Source organism: Drosophila miranda, chromosome XR, assembly GCF_003369915.1.
Source record: "Drosophila miranda strain MSH22 chromosome XR, D.miranda_PacBio2.1, whole genome shotgun sequence".
NCBI classification, from domain to species: domain Eukaryota; kingdom Metazoa; phylum Arthropoda; class Insecta; order Diptera; family Drosophilidae; genus Drosophila; species Drosophila miranda.
In genome coordinates, this window is record NC_046674.1 from 3,093,603 (window position 1) to 3,107,605 (window position 14,003).

Genomic DNA, 14,003 nt, shown 5'->3' on the forward strand with positions numbered 1-14,003 from the left:
TCTGCTGCCTCTACCTTTTGCCAAGCTGTAGGAAAAAAAACAAAAAAGTTCAGTTAAGAGCCGCTTGTGGCCAACGGTGGAGCACAGTTTCGTAGCATTTGGCGAGCCGTTTGGTCGGACATCGGAATCGGCATCGGCATCGTCGGACATCGGGAGCTTCCAAGTCCAGCGTTAAACCCGTCGGACAGACGTCGGACATCGTGTCGCTGTGCGGTGCGGTGCGGTGCGTTGCGGTTCGGTGGTACGTTTTGTTCAGTTTCTGAGTTGGAGCCCACAGGCGCCCCAAAGCCCCCAAAGCCAATCGCCAGTTGATCGTGCGGAACCCCTTGCGAGGTCTGTCTTTGGCTCGCAGCACTCCAACACAATAGAGAGAGAGAGAGAGAGAGAGAAAAACAAACAGAAACACTATAATATATACATATACGAAAAAACAGACGCATTTTCCACGGCTGTTGCCACTGGCTGCTGTTGCACTGCTGTTTTCCGTGTAATCGTCGGATGAAATGCCTCCAAAATGCAAGAAAAACTTCGAATAAAATCAAACTAAAGTGCAAGTGCAAGAACATCAAATATTTCCCAGGGAAGCCCAAAGACACGGTATCTGTAGCTGTATCTGTATCTGTATCTGTTTTATCTGTATCTCGCGCTGATCTGTAGTCGTAAGCAACACGCCAGCGCGTGGCCTAGACGGGCGGCTCCACGTAAAGCCGCCGTCTATTCAGAGCTTATGTTTTTCTTTCTTATATTTTTGTTGTATTTTTTGTTTTTGGGTGTCGGCGGCAGCATTTGGCTTCAAGCCAAAATTCGAATGCAATTTTTCAATTGAATAAAAGGCTAAATGATGCGGCAATTACGAGTAGATATATAGATACAAGATACATATAGTAGAGTGGGATTAGCCATAAATAGCTGTAGAAGATTGTTGTTAATGAAGTAATTGATGCACTTGTGTGAGCCCCAACAGAGTGGGGCGGAGTGGAATGATAAATGAATGGGGAAACATGGGAAAATCCACGACTAAATTGATTTAAAATCGTTACGGGCATGGAAATATTATAATCCACTAATTAATGTCTGAGAAAACTCATTAGATATCTTATTGGATATATTAGATACAGGACTTTAGATACCATGACTTTCTTGGGATCTACTGAAGAGAGAGGGGGCCTTTGGCCCAAGGGGCATGGATTCCCGGAGAGATGTCCTCCCCACAAGGGATATGGCATCATTGGGGCGACTCTCCACAGGGGATATCCATCCTATCAATGGCTTAAATGCATTCCCTGGGAGATATTCATCGCTTTATTGTGTTAAATCTATAATTACTTAACGAACACGTTAATTTTATACCCAATTTACATCAAGAGGTGCCTATTTTCCCGTATAAATCTGCTCGTTTCGAGTGGCTTTCGATTGGAAGCACCTCAAATGAGTTTATGGAAAATGCTAACGATGCTAACAGAAGTCGGCTGCCCCTCTTTTATTGTGTGCTAATGAGGCAAGAAATACTCCCACTGCCATCTCAAGGGGGGCCAGGGCCAGCCACAGAAGAAGAGCCGGGCCACCGTTTAGGCCCACTTCGGCGCCTGACTCATTTGTTAAATGCTTCGGCTTCGGGCCCATCCGAAATACGTCAGAAGAAAGTGAAATTTATTCGAGTCTGAATTTCGTCACCAATCAATGTCCGTGGGCACTGGCTTTGCTTTGCTTTGCTTTGTTTGTCTTTCTTTGCGTTTGCCCGTGGCTTTGCGCCGCAGTGAAGGCTGCCAGGCTTCGCTCCGGAGATGTATCTTTTTATCTCAGTTTGTACACGGTGTAGGTATCTGTCAGCTCGGTGTTTGCCCTGATAATATATTACGGAAGAAGTGGACATTTATTTGAGCTATCTTTTGAGCGGGTCAATGGGTGACTGTGGCTATTTACAGCCTCTGGCTGGGGGAGTGGATTTTTGGGCAAATTGCGAAAGAATTGCAGTTGTTTTCGGAGGCAGATACGAGGCGGACAGATAGACAGACGGACAGACAGATTAGCCGGATCCCAGCTCGTAAGTGCGAGAATTTTTCATGGAAATCTCTCTATGGTAATTGTGCACTAGGCATCCAATATAATTATTCTGTATTCAGCAATACAATCGCTTGAGATACCCATCGGATAGTTCTTGGGAAACACACACACACACACACACACTATTCATGTGTATCTATGTATCTAGCCACTAGATCGAGGGACAAGTGGGTGGTGGATGGCCGCCGGAGGGGCGACGGCTATCGTGACTTGTGACAACAACAACAACAACAACAACAACAACAACAACCGGTTATCCATTGGCTGGAGGATTGGGTGGAATCTTACACTCGTACATTCCTGAAGATCACCTGCCATGTTTGTAAACGAAATTAACGCCGCACTAGAGTGAAAACTCTGCCGTGCCCCCCGCCCCCCCCCCCCCCGCTCCCCCTCCACATCCACCCCCTGCCGATACAGCCGATCCAGCGATGGAGAGAACCCGTTTCAGTTAGAACTCCCTCTCAATCCCCCTCCCACTCCGCATTTATGCAAATACAAATATTTGCAGCTTTAAAAAATAAAAAATACAAATCGTATGCCTGGCGACTAGCCAAAAGCAAACGAAAAGGAGTAAAAAATAACCTCGAAAACTTCTCTCCCTCTCCCTCTCTCTGTCTCTCCGGGCAACACGCAACAGGTTTCTCGGTTTCTCGGCTTCTCAAAATCAAAGATTTAGCTTCGACCAAAAATGATTCGATTAATCACAATTTTTAGGGAGAGAAACGCAACATAAACGAAATTCACAACGGAATAAATCAAACCCCCCCCCCCCCAAAAAAAAAATGTAAACAGACGGAAACTGCGACTTCGGGGATTGGGGGCTGGGGGCCGGGGGGGCCGGGGGACTGTAAGGCGCTGACGGGGCAACAAATAATCCACGAAATAAAGAGAGAAACAATCAAGGTTTTTCGGGTGAAAAGAAGAAGAAGAGAAAAAAAACCAAAAATTAAAAGATGATAAAACAGTTTTTGGCATTGAGCGTGTATCCCCCCCCATCCCCTCTATCCTCTCCCCTTGCCTCCTCACTGCTGATCGTATTTTTGGGGAAATCCTGGCAGCAGAAAACAAAAAAAAAAAGAGCCGCAAAATAATTTTGCCTCGAAGGTGAATGAAGATTGTAATAAAAAATAATTTTAAAAAAATATAAAAAAAGTGATGTGCGTGAAATTACAAAAAAAAAAAAATAAAATATAAATATATAAATATATATTTCTGAGGTCTAAAGTGTTTCGCAGAGCCTTTGATTGATCGAAATTAAGGCTCTATAAATGCAAATCAAAAATAAAAACTAATTACAGATGATACCCCTACCCCCTCACCCTCCCCCGGCCCATTGGAAAGTGCAATCGAAATTAAATGTCAAATAAATACAAAAAAAAAAAAAATATAGAAATGGAAAAGCAACAAAAACCCTTCGAAACGAAACGAAACGTGCGGGAATTTCGGTTTTAGTTAAAATTGTATTTTTGTTATTTGCATGTAACGAAAACATACGATATATACTCGCGTGTGTGGGTGTATGGGTGTGTGTGTGTGTCTTTGCTTTACAGTTGTGTGTGTTTTTTTTTGTACAGTGGGCGCTCTCTCTCTCTCTCTTTCTCTCTCTCCTTCTTCCGCTGCAGCAGCAGCTATTGTTATGGCATTTATTTTCATTTTTTGTTGTTTTGTTTTTGCAGGAGAGAAGCTTACAAAACCGGAGAGGGACTTCGTTTCGCACAGAGAGAAAGAGAGAGGACGCCTTTAAAGAGAGGAAGAGATCGCTTTGGCGAGGGACTCTCCTCCGAAGAGAGCGGGAGAGCGACATGCGACGACGCCGTCGTGGCCGCTGCTGTCAATGACGCGACGAAACATACAACAAAAAGCCAAGCAAAAACAATATTCGCGTACAAAATCAATCAACAAACAATTCGGATACGGCCTTCCCTGGATACGGCCATAAACAGCAAAAGATACAGATAGAAGTGTAAGATATCTTTTCCAGCCGAAAACCAAGAGCCGCCCCAATGACCGTCTCATACGCGGGCGAAGTGCCAAATGGCAGCAGTTTCGGCTGCTTCTGGAAGATCCTATGGAAGTGAGTACCCATCCCATCCCATCCCATCCCATCCCATCATTATTGGCACCTCCCTGTGGAGGACTCTGTTGGGGAGCATTAAGTGGGTCACCCAGTGCCTCGTACTGCTTCGCACTGGGGGATTTTTCCCCTATTACTCATCTTTCAACTTGTGCCGCTGGCTGGCTGGCTGGCTGGCTGTTTACCAACGAAATTAACATCGAACTTTTGTGTAAACAATCGCCATGGCGACAGCAACAGCGACAGCGACAGTTCCGCTTCCAACATCTGGCTATTCGAGAGGTTTTTTGCATTAATTGTTTCCCCGAAAGTGCACTCACTCGTAACCGTCGAAACGGTAGGGCCATGGGGCCATGGGGCCACAGCCCACAGCCCACAGAAAACCCAACAAATTCGATGCCCAAAAAGTGATTCGATTCTCTGATGCTAGGAATGTGCGTTTTAAAACATGCTTTTTTTTTTAATAGTTAATCTCTTCTTGAGGCCTTTTAAGCAACAGATCACAGAGGGACCTTGGATCAAAACAAACAGAACAAAACAGAACAAAGACCCCGAAAGACCCCCATTGGTGGGGGGGAGTTAGACCAGTTTCAAAAGCGTGTTTCGATTCACACACAAACACCATCGAAAGGCCATCCCCCAACCCCATTAGAATTCATTGGAACTGACATGCAAGCTTATAATATCATCATCATCCATTAAGCATGAAAAATAGTGAACAAATACGGGGGGGCCCCCCACCGAATATACTGAATGAGGAAATCATCGCCAAGCTCAAAGATATTCCATCGAATTCCATCGAAAAGTAATACCCAATACCTTCCCCTCTTTGCAGATGGCGCGGCAGTGTCTACAAACTGATCTGGCGCGAATTGGTCGCGTATCTGTGCCTGTACTACACCATAAATGTTATCTATAGATTCGCCCTGACTGCCAACCAACAGGCGTGAGTATTGGCCGCGTTCCGGGCGTCTCCGGGCGTCTCTGGGCCACTGATAATCTATCTACTGATCTACTGATCTACTGATAATCTCTCTCCTTGGTGGGGCAGCATCTTCAACAAAATCCGCCAGTACTTCGGACAGCAGGGCGAAAGCATACCCATGTCCTTCGTCCTCGGCTTCTATGTGAACCTCGTGGTGAAACGCTGGTGGGAACAGTACCGCCTGCTGCCCTGGCCCGACACGCTGGCCCTCTTCATCAGCGCCGCCATCTCCAATGCCAATGGCGGAGTAAATGTAAGCGACACAGACAGCGACACGGACAGCGAGAGTGTATTAATCCCTTGGTCTTTAGAACGAAACGGGTCGCCTGATGCGCAGGAATATCATGCGGTACATGGTCCTGGCCTACGTCATCACTCTGCAGCGCATCTCGCTGCGTGTGAAGCGGCGCTTCCCCACCACCCAGCACCTGGTGGACGCCGGCCTCATGCACGAGTCCGAGATGAAGATCTTCGAGGCCCTGAACGCCAAGAGCCCCATGTCCAAGTACTGGATGCCGCTCGTCTGGGCCACGAACATCATCAATCGGGCGCGAAAGGACGGCCTCATCGCCTCCGACCACATCGTGCAGACGATTCTGGTCGAACTATCGGATATTCGTAGGCGTTTGGGTGGCCTCATCGGCTACGACACGGTCTGTGTTCCTTTGGTCTATACGCAGGTACGATGCCCCCTCCTTCACGAGTCCTTCCACCCCTTACGAGATGCTTTTCACAGGTGGTTACCCTCGTGCTGTATACCTACTTTATTGCCGCCCTTCTGGGGCGACAAATGCTCCCGAACGTCCTCGATCGCAATGGACGCGAGGATCCCGATTTGTACTTCCCGCTTTTCACCGTCTTGCAGGTGAGTTTTCCCCCAAAACTGTTTCCCCCACTGAAGCGGCAGAACTCCCAACCGATGGCCACTGCTGCATGTCGCGTTCAATTCTCAAATGATCAAAGAGCATTTAGAAGTTATTTGCCTTTGCTTATAATTTGCACGTTCCGCTTTATTTAAGCCATAAATCTTTAACAATTTTGCACGTCTCGTTGACGTTTTGTACAAATATTAAACAAAAACTTGTTGCGGTTTCTCTGCTTCTCTGTTTCTCTGTTTCTCTGCTTTCTGTTTGTTTTTTTTCCCGCTTATTATTGTTATTTTTTTGTTTAATTTGTGGCTCATTAACGTAAATGTAACTGAAACTGTGGGCCAGGCCGGCCAGCCCTGGCTACCGCCAAATGTAATGGCGATACCTTGTTACTGATACGGAGGATGCCGATACGATACCCTCTCGCTGGGGAGTGTGCACTGCAGATACATATAGATCTGTTTATCTATCTGTAGATATCATGATATTCGGCCACTTACAAAGGCTGTTTCTGCTCTGCGGTTTCTGCGGGTTTTTCTGTGCTCGACGCCTGCCTGCCGCATGCCGCCTGCTGCCTGCCTTCTTATGTAAACGATTCGCGGTCACGTCTGAGAAATACTTTTCCCCCAAAGTTGCTTCAGATAGACGGATAGATAGACAAGTGTTTAGCCCATTTAATTTATACTGTTTTCGCGCGAAAAGGTAGCGAGAAGGCAGGAGAGTGGTTTCGTGGCTCCACTTCAGCTGTGGGGCTGGTATCTGATTCGATTTAATCGTGTTCCCCTTCTTCCCCTTCTCCTTTGCAGTTCGTCTTTTATGTGGGCTGGCTGAAGGTGGCCGAGGTGCTGATCAATCCCTTTGGCGAGGATGACGATGATATAGAACTCAATTGGCTGATCGATCGCCACATAAAGGTGAGTCACACACACAGACGAGGCACAAGGTGTTTCAAGCCATGAAAAATCTCTAATAAGCAATCATCAATAAATAAATAATCCCCGCGGCGTATACGTGATATTTTCATTAAATTATGAGCAAAAAAATTCCCCCCAAATGAAACGGCTGAAAACCTGTCCAACTGCCAGTTAAAATTATTTAACATCAACTTGAGAGAAATTTAAATTCAATTAAATTTTAAGCAACCGATTTCCAAATTAAACCGAAAGAATTTTCAAATGAAACAGAAACCTTAAGTGCAATTAAGACACAAAGACCTTGGGGCGGGACAAGGCACATCCGTGTATCCATCAGATACTTAACAAACCATTCATTCCGCGTCCGAGTCTGAGAGCACAATTATATCCGTAATTATGAGCGTTTCCAAGTATCATGACTGCTCGGATCTTGGCCTTTTTCGAGACTCTGCTAATTGGGTTAGCGTGCTGCAAAAAAGAGCCAAAAAAGGGGCAAAGAAAGGCTGGAGAAGAAAGGGTTGGAGCGACATCTCTCGGCGATAATCGGGCGAGAAACTGCTGCTCCAGAGATTCTCTTCCGACTCCTCTCGATCATACGATTAATGCATAAATCTATCTTTAGTTCTGGTTCTGTCTATCTGTCTGTCTTTCTGTCGTGTATAAATCTTTATTAATGTGGAAATCTTTGTACATATCCGAGAAATGTGTTTGTGTGCCACCTTTAGATCGTGGCCAAAGCAAATATAAATTTCCATTTGATTTAATGTGATAGTCGATTAACGTATTACGATTTGTATACCCTGTGCTCCATCGACTAACAGGGGTGTATTCGATTCATCGCACCGAACATGTCAAGTGGTTCCAAGCCGATCTCAAGTCTCCGATCTCAACCCGCAACCGCAGACTAATGAATAATGATCTCCTCTTTCTGGTGGCCAAAAGTCATAGCCATCGGAATCGATAGACTTGAGGCTCTACAATTTGTTCAAAATTAATACTTTAAAAACCCAGCAAAAGTCGAAAAAAAAAGGTTCTTATTTTGTGATAAATTTGTTTGCAAAGGTGCATTCATTGGGCGTCGTTTAGGGTATTGTTTGTAGAAATCCATGGACAAACGGCTGAGGTGGGCCGCATTACTCCTCCGAAGGATGCTGGGAGTCGCTGGAGAGTCTCTCCTTCAAGAAGAAAACCTGCCTTTTCGTGGCATTCCTTACTCTGCGGCTTATCGCTTGTTTTTAGATGAATATTCGCTAATATTTGTATCTCTTTCCGTTCCAAAGTTCCAGTATTCCAGTATTCCACCTCTCCGCCCCTCCGCCCCCTGTTCTCTGGGGTATTTTCTGGAACGTTTGACTTCGGTTTAAAGCTCTGTTTTTGCATATCTGTATCTCTGTATCCACAAATGCTGTCTGCAGTGTGCCCCCGTCCGCCCCTACCACCTGCACCACCTGTATCTGTATCTGCATCTGTGTGCGCGCGCGTATCTGTGTGGGGGTCTGCTGTGGGCCGCTGTTTTGTTGCTTGCAATTATTTACAAAAATCCAGCAGCCGAGCCGAGCCGATCCGAGCCACCAGCAGCGGCAACAACAAATTGAAAACAGGTTTTTTTTTTGTATTTTGTATTTTGTTTTTGTTTCGTTTAAAAACTGAAAACATTGAAACCTCTTTTGTAGAGCGCTTTTATCATTGAATTTTGTTTTAGTTTTTTTTTTTTCGTACGAGTACGACTACTAGTGTGTGTGTGTGTGTGTGTCTTTTTATGGCTTAAACTCCGAAATTTCAGTGGAGAATCAAGAGTGTGGGGTGGGGGGCAGGTGGAGGTGGAGGGGGATGGCATGGAATGGAGGGAGAAATGCATTTCCAAGAAAACGCTTAAATGCTCCGCTTATCACCCAAGAGAGAGAGAGAGAGAGAGAGAGAGAGGGGGAGGGAGGTTATTGTTATTGCAAAATACTTCTACCATTCTCCCATCCCATCTATTTCGTGGCCTATTTCGCACCTATCGCACCCCACACCCCCACCAAAACGTGACTCTTGACGGTTAACGGTTAACGGTTAACGGTTTGAGGCTTTGACGATTGACGTGTGCCCATAAATAGAAAAAAAAAATGGAAAAAATGGAAAAACAGAGCACCACGAAATGATTAAACAAATGAGTAGTACTCGTACATTTTTGTATTATTATTTTTATTTACCCCAACAAATTGTGAGGGCATTATGGTTTCGGAACAGATGTTTCCCCAAACAGAGAGCCACCTTCGGCCACCCTTCGGAACCCTGTATATGTGTCCTACCAATATACAGTCCTTACCAAAGAAAAATCGATCAAAAACCAGTCTTGTTTCCCAATACAATGCAGGGATGGCAAACAAGTTGAATGTTGTCGAGTCGAGTTCCTTCGAGTCGGAGAGATCTATGGTATAAGCCATGCACGGATCCTGGATGGGGGCTATGCTCAGGGGATTCTAAAGTCCTCGAGAATCGAGGTGCCAGCAGATGCCAGCAGCCCGTAGCGATTTTCCGAGGTTTCGATTGCCCCAGGCGCATCTCATTCACTCAAAGCAGCTTATAGATAGGACCAAATCGACTATTTGGGAGAATAACTTTGGTCTGTCTGAAGATAACTCATGGATATCCCAAGCCCTGGATATTACTATTTCATAAACAGAATCCACAGTATTTTCCACGGTCCTTGATTGTGCTGGATCAGTGGGGATCCTTCGTTCGGCTGATTTTTGCACTGTAACAGGGCTTACCGGGCTGTTTCTGCAGGGCTCTAGGGCAGACATCAACAAGTATCCATCTCGGATGAGCACAGCCAGGGAGGAGGTGCATCCCAATGAACATCTGGGCAGTCGCTTTCTGTGCGTTCTACAAATCTCTGCCCCAAACAGAGGCAATAATCGATCCGCAAGGCAGAGCATTCCTTTCTCACTCTCTCCCCCTCTATGTCTCTTTTTAACGATACAATTTGTAATATCTTTGCAAATAAAAGTATCTGCTGTTGTGGGTTGCAAAGAGCCGAGCACTTGGGTTTTTGTGTGCTTTTTTTTTTAAGTGCGGCCTGGAATTATGAAATAAATTAACAAAAAAAAAAACCATAAATAAAAAAAAACTTATCAACAATTTCACTTTTTCTTTTGTTTCAAAAGTGGAACAACAATAAAAACAACACACAAAACAGTGGATTGGCATTAATATGTTTTTGTTTTTATTTTTTTTGTGATGTAATTAGGTCTCAGTGCCGCCTCCTCTCTCTTTCGCTCACCCTCTCCCGCTCTCACTCTCTCTTTTTCTCCACTTGAAATGCCATCAGAAATGGGAAGCACGTGCCCCACCACCACCACCACCCCTGATTTCCATATATGTACCACTCGACTGATCTGATCCACTTTTGATCGCGAATTGATTGTGATCGATACATTTACGATACATCAACGATACATAAACGAACCATTTACGATACATTTACGATACATTAACGAACCATTTACGATAAATTAACACACCATTTACGATACATTTACGATACATTAACGAACCATTTACGATCGTATTTATTCGTAGGCCGCCTACATGATTATCGATGAGATTACATTTACGAACCATTTACGATACATTTACGAACCATTTACGATACATTTACGATACATTAACGAACCATTTACGATACATTAACGAACCATTTACGATACATTTACGATACATTTACGATCGTATTTATTCGTAGGCCGCCTACATGATTGTCGATGAGATGCACGAGGAGCATCCGGAGCTGCTGCGCGACCAGTACTGGGAGTGCGTCGTCCCCAAGGACCTGCCCTACACGGTGGCCTCCGAGCACTACCGCAAGGACGAGCCCAAGGGATCCGCGGAGAAGTACAAGGTGAAGAAGGAGGACGCGATGTACGCGAACATAATGCCCGGCGGCGGCGGCGGAGGCAAGCGAATGCTCAGCGACGATGTCTATGCGGACTACGTGAGTACCCTGTAATATCCTGCAGTACCCAGCAATACCCTGCAACACCCTGTGCGCTCTGCAGGAGAGTGTCGACACACCGATGGTGGAGCGCCGGAAGAACAACTGGCTCGTGCGGCAGCTGTCGCGCATGGGCTCGATGCGGAGCCAATCGACGGCCTACTCCTCGGGCGGCATGCCGTTCAATCGGCATCGCCTCAACTCGGTCTACTCCAGCCCCGAGTCGGGCCTGCCCCTGACGATCCTCCAGCAGCAGCAGCTCCAACAGCAGCAGCAGCAGCAGCTCCAGTCGATGGGGGGCTCCCAGTCGCAGCAGAAGTCGAGCCTCTACGGGAAGTTTGTGCATCGCAAGTCGATACGCGCCCAAAGGCAGTTGATAAAGCAAAGTGAGTATCTACCGCGGTACAGATGCAGATACAGATGCAGATACAGATACAGATACAAGACCCCAAAAGTATGCTTCACAAATGAATGACAAATGATTCACGTTTATTCATTAGATTCAAAGCTAAATGGCCTGAATGTGAATGTGGCCAAGACACGGCCGCGGATCCCCACTCCGGAGGTGGCAAAAGACGGCAGCACGAATCCAGGTGAGCGGCATGCGACTCCCCCCCCCCTCCCCCTCTCCGAGCACCCCACTCATGCACCGTATTGTGTATCCGTATCCACTGTAGCCTCTAGTGCCGTCATAATGGCGCCATCACAACACCAAAGTGCACCACAGCAGCCCCCGCAACAGCCACAGGGAGGGGCGCACCACATGTACCCCTCCTCCTACACCACAACCAACACCACGAGCACCAGTACGGGAATGGGGGGAATGGGGGGCATGGGCATGGGCATGGGGATGGGCATGGGCATGGGCATGGGAGGGGGCATGCATCTGGGGCACGATGGCGGCGGCCAGGTGCTGGGCACCCTCCTCCTGTCGCCCATCAAAGAGATGGACAGCTCCTCATCGAATAACACTCTGATTCCAGGACACCCAGCCACAGCGGCCCTGGCGCAGGCCATCAACATGAAGGATGGCTTTCCAGCAGTCAGCAGTGAGTACCGGGCACAGATACTCCCGCAGATGCAGATGCAGATGCAGATGCAGATTCAGATACTCCAACCACAATCTCTCTCCCTTCGATTCTCGATTCCGTAGCCCTCTCCGCTGCCACGAACATCACCACGCTGTCGTTTCCCTTCACGATGGCCAACAGCAGCGGCGGCGGGGACACCATTCCCACGGGGACCCTGAGCATCCTTCCCATCGCGGCGAACGCCCAGCTGCCGACCATCACGACAACGGCCAGTGGCTACGAGCCCAATGACGTCATCACCACGATCCCCGTCTCGCTCTCCATTCAGCGCTCCCCCTCGTCCCTGTCCATCGTGGACCTGGCCCAGGAGCAGGACGGCTACAGCAACAGTGGCTCCAGCAACGGCATGACCGTGGGGCCGGGTGCGGGCGGCGGCGGCGGCATCACCACCACGGCCCTCCTATCCGTGAAGCCCCTGAACGGCAGCGGCAACGGCAACGGCAACGCCAACATTTCGCGGAACAACAGCTTCAGTCTGAGCTTCAACCTGCAGGACCCCACAGTGCGCTCCTCGGTGCGTTCGGCAGGAGCCCCCACAGTGGATACAGTGGACAACTCTTCATCCGGTGGCACGATCGCCCTGCCCCAGAGCGGCGCCACGGCAACGGCAACGGCCACGAGTGCTCCCTCAACCCTCGCCAAGCACAGTCCCGAGGCCAAGACAGGAGAGGTCTATGTCTGAGCGGAGGAACAGGACACCTATTCCGACCCATCCACTGGATTATAGCTTTCGTCGTAGGTTTAAGCACCCCCTTCCAGAACCACTGATACGATATTATCATCTAGGAAAGAGAACAAAACAAGAGTAATCCTCTCTTCGGATTGTACATACATATGCACACATCAATATACATACATATATAGCCCACAGACGATATCGTATCGTAATGGATCGTATCGTACGGCACACGCGAGTCTTTCTCGATAGTTGGGCGAATAAATTACGAATAAAATCTTTACCAAGAGAATCTCCATTATATTACCCGTGCAAACATTGGACCGTGTAAATACTTTGGAACCCTCCCCCCCCCTATCCCTCCCCCTCTCCCCAAAAAACATAATATGTGATATGCGATTATTGTATGTGTTTTTTTTTTTTGTTTGTTCAAGCTATAAAATTTGTGCATCTTTAGGATTAATGTGGAACCACTTCATGTAGAGGATGGTAGAAGAACACAGATCTAAGAAATTCTAGGCTCCTTTGTACAGATACAGATACAGATACAGTTACAGATGATCGACGAGGCAGATGAAGAATTTTCATATTTTTTTTTTTTTGGTAATTTTAATCTTTAAACTGAAATAAAATCAAATTTACTTAACAGAAACAAAAAACAAAAAATGAGTACATTCAATCTGGAACTGGTTCTAGAAGCACGAGCACTTCTCGATAGTTAAGCGATAATCCCGTGCCACTAGGTTTGGGGTTCCAGGGTTTTATTTCTTACTTTCTTAATTGACGAACAAACTAAGAGAACTTAAATGTTCCCTCAAGCGCACACGATACCGATAGATGTCGACAATCGATATGGAATGGAAATCCAAAGATTTGACATCTTTTGCATACAAATTAATGACTGATTTAATATCGAAAACCGGATGGAGTATAGACAGAAAATAGGAAATAGTCCAATATTATAGCGAAGGCTATGCAATGCCAGAACTATACCAGAACTATACCAGAACTGTCCGTAACCCTCTCACTTCCAACACCTGTTGGAACAGCGAAAACAGATTTGAGTTCTTATCCCCTCGAAAGTTATAGCCGTGGAACGGGAAATGGCGAAGCACTTGGGTTATTCTGCGCATAGATAGATTTACAGCTCTTACAGACCCTCTGGGGTGGCTTCATAGCTGCCTCCCGGCACTCCTGGTTGTTGTACACCTGTAGGCACGAAGGATCATGTATGTCGGGGATCATACCTGCCTGGCCCCATGCCGATTGGGTTGACAATTTGGAGCTGGCAGATGGCAGATGGCAGATGGCAGATGGCAGGATATCCTCTTCTCGGCCCGTGATCGTT

General features: G+C 46.8%; 1 protein-coding gene across 3 annotated transcripts; it reads left to right on the forward strand.

Moving 5' to 3' along the window:
* Positions 1 to 64: 64 nt before the first annotated feature.
* LOC108165455 lies at positions 65 to 13,147 on the forward strand. Of its 3 annotated transcripts, none has more exons than XM_033386618.1 (12): positions 65 to 333; positions 3,744 to 4,141; positions 4,977 to 5,087; positions 5,193 to 5,379; positions 5,438 to 5,806; positions 5,863 to 5,991; positions 6,802 to 6,909; positions 10,640 to 10,888; positions 10,953 to 11,274; positions 11,389 to 11,481; positions 11,566 to 11,937; positions 12,042 to 13,147. In XM_033386618.1, the coding sequence occupies exons 2-12, from the start codon at positions 4,071 to 4,073 to the stop codon at positions 12,659 to 12,661; spliced, it is 2,631 nt and encodes an 876-aa protein (XP_033242509.1). In that variant the 5' UTR covers positions 65 to 333; positions 3,744 to 4,070; the 3' UTR covers positions 12,662 to 13,147. The 3 variants fall into 3 exon arrangements, with proteins under 3 accessions (XP_033242509.1, XP_033242508.1, XP_033242510.1); XM_033386617.1 differs by having other exon boundaries at positions 65 to 241; XM_033386619.1 differs by having other exon boundaries at positions 65 to 241; positions 11,872 to 11,937.
* The last annotated feature ends 856 nt before the right edge of the window (positions 13,148 to 14,003 follow it).

Excerpts from the sequence above, each read along its gene's own strand:
- LOC108165455 (XM_033386618.1), top strand. The coding sequence starts at position 4,071 with ATGACCGTCTCATACGCGGGCGAAGTGCCAAATGGCAGCAGTTTCGGC. Across the intron at positions 6,910-10,639 it reads TGATCGATCGCCACATAAAG|GCCGCCTACATGATTGTCGA; the intron begins GTGAGTCACACA and ends ATTTATTCGTAG. Across the intron at positions 11,275-11,388 it reads AAGGCAGTTGATAAAGCAAA|ATTCAAAGCTAAATGGCCTG; the intron begins GTGAGTATCTAC and ends TTTATTCATTAG.